This window comes from Aplysia californica, unplaced genomic scaffold, assembly GCF_000002075.1.
Source record: "Aplysia californica isolate F4 #8 unplaced genomic scaffold, AplCal3.0 scaffold01410, whole genome shotgun sequence".
Lineage (NCBI taxonomy): Eukaryota > Metazoa > Mollusca > Gastropoda > Aplysiida > Aplysiidae > Aplysia > Aplysia californica.
In genome coordinates this window covers 18,935-19,405 of record NW_004798680.1, presented here as the reverse complement: position 1 = coordinate 19,405, position 471 = coordinate 18,935, and the positions used below count along the sequence as shown (strand labels likewise).

General features: G+C 56.5%; 1 protein-coding gene across 1 annotated transcript in view; it reads right to left on the bottom strand.

Moving 5' to 3' along the window:
- LOC101852377 (tyrosine-protein kinase ABL1) overlaps positions 1–149 on the bottom strand; it is a gene marked incomplete at its 5' end in the record, with an annotated part of 19,987 nt that extends 19,838 nt beyond the window's left edge. Inside the window, 1 exon segment of the mRNA XM_035973559.1 lies at positions 99–149. Coding sequence (XP_035829452.1) covers positions 99–149 — 51 coding nt within the window.
- Positions 150–471: the final 322 nt, after the last annotated feature.

The window sequence follows — 471 nt, the reverse complement described above, 5'->3', positions numbered from 1 at the left end:
TTAGTGTGTGAGCGAGCTGGGTGGGTGGACTGCTGTAAGATGTAGGGTTAGGGTTAGTGTGTGAGCGAGCTGGGTGGGTGGACTGCTGTAAGATTTACCTCCGTGGCGTCCCTTGAGCCGGTCCGCCTTGCCGGCGTCGAACAGTTCACCTAGAGGACACAGGAGTAGAAGAAACGGGGACACGGGTCAGCCGGGGCGGGCACACAGCGAGGGGCGACAGGTTTATCACCATGGTTACGGCTTGTCGCCATGGTTACCGTATGTCGCCATGGTTACCGTTTGTCGTCATGGTTACCGTATGTCGCCATGGCTACAACGCCGGTCAACAGCTTGTCGTCATGGTTACGGCTTGTCGCTACCATTGCCGTGATCAGAGTTTATCACCATGGTTACGTCTTGTCCCTACCATTGTTGTGGTCAACAGCTTGTCACCATGGTTACGGCGTGTCGCCATGGTTACGGCGTGTCCCC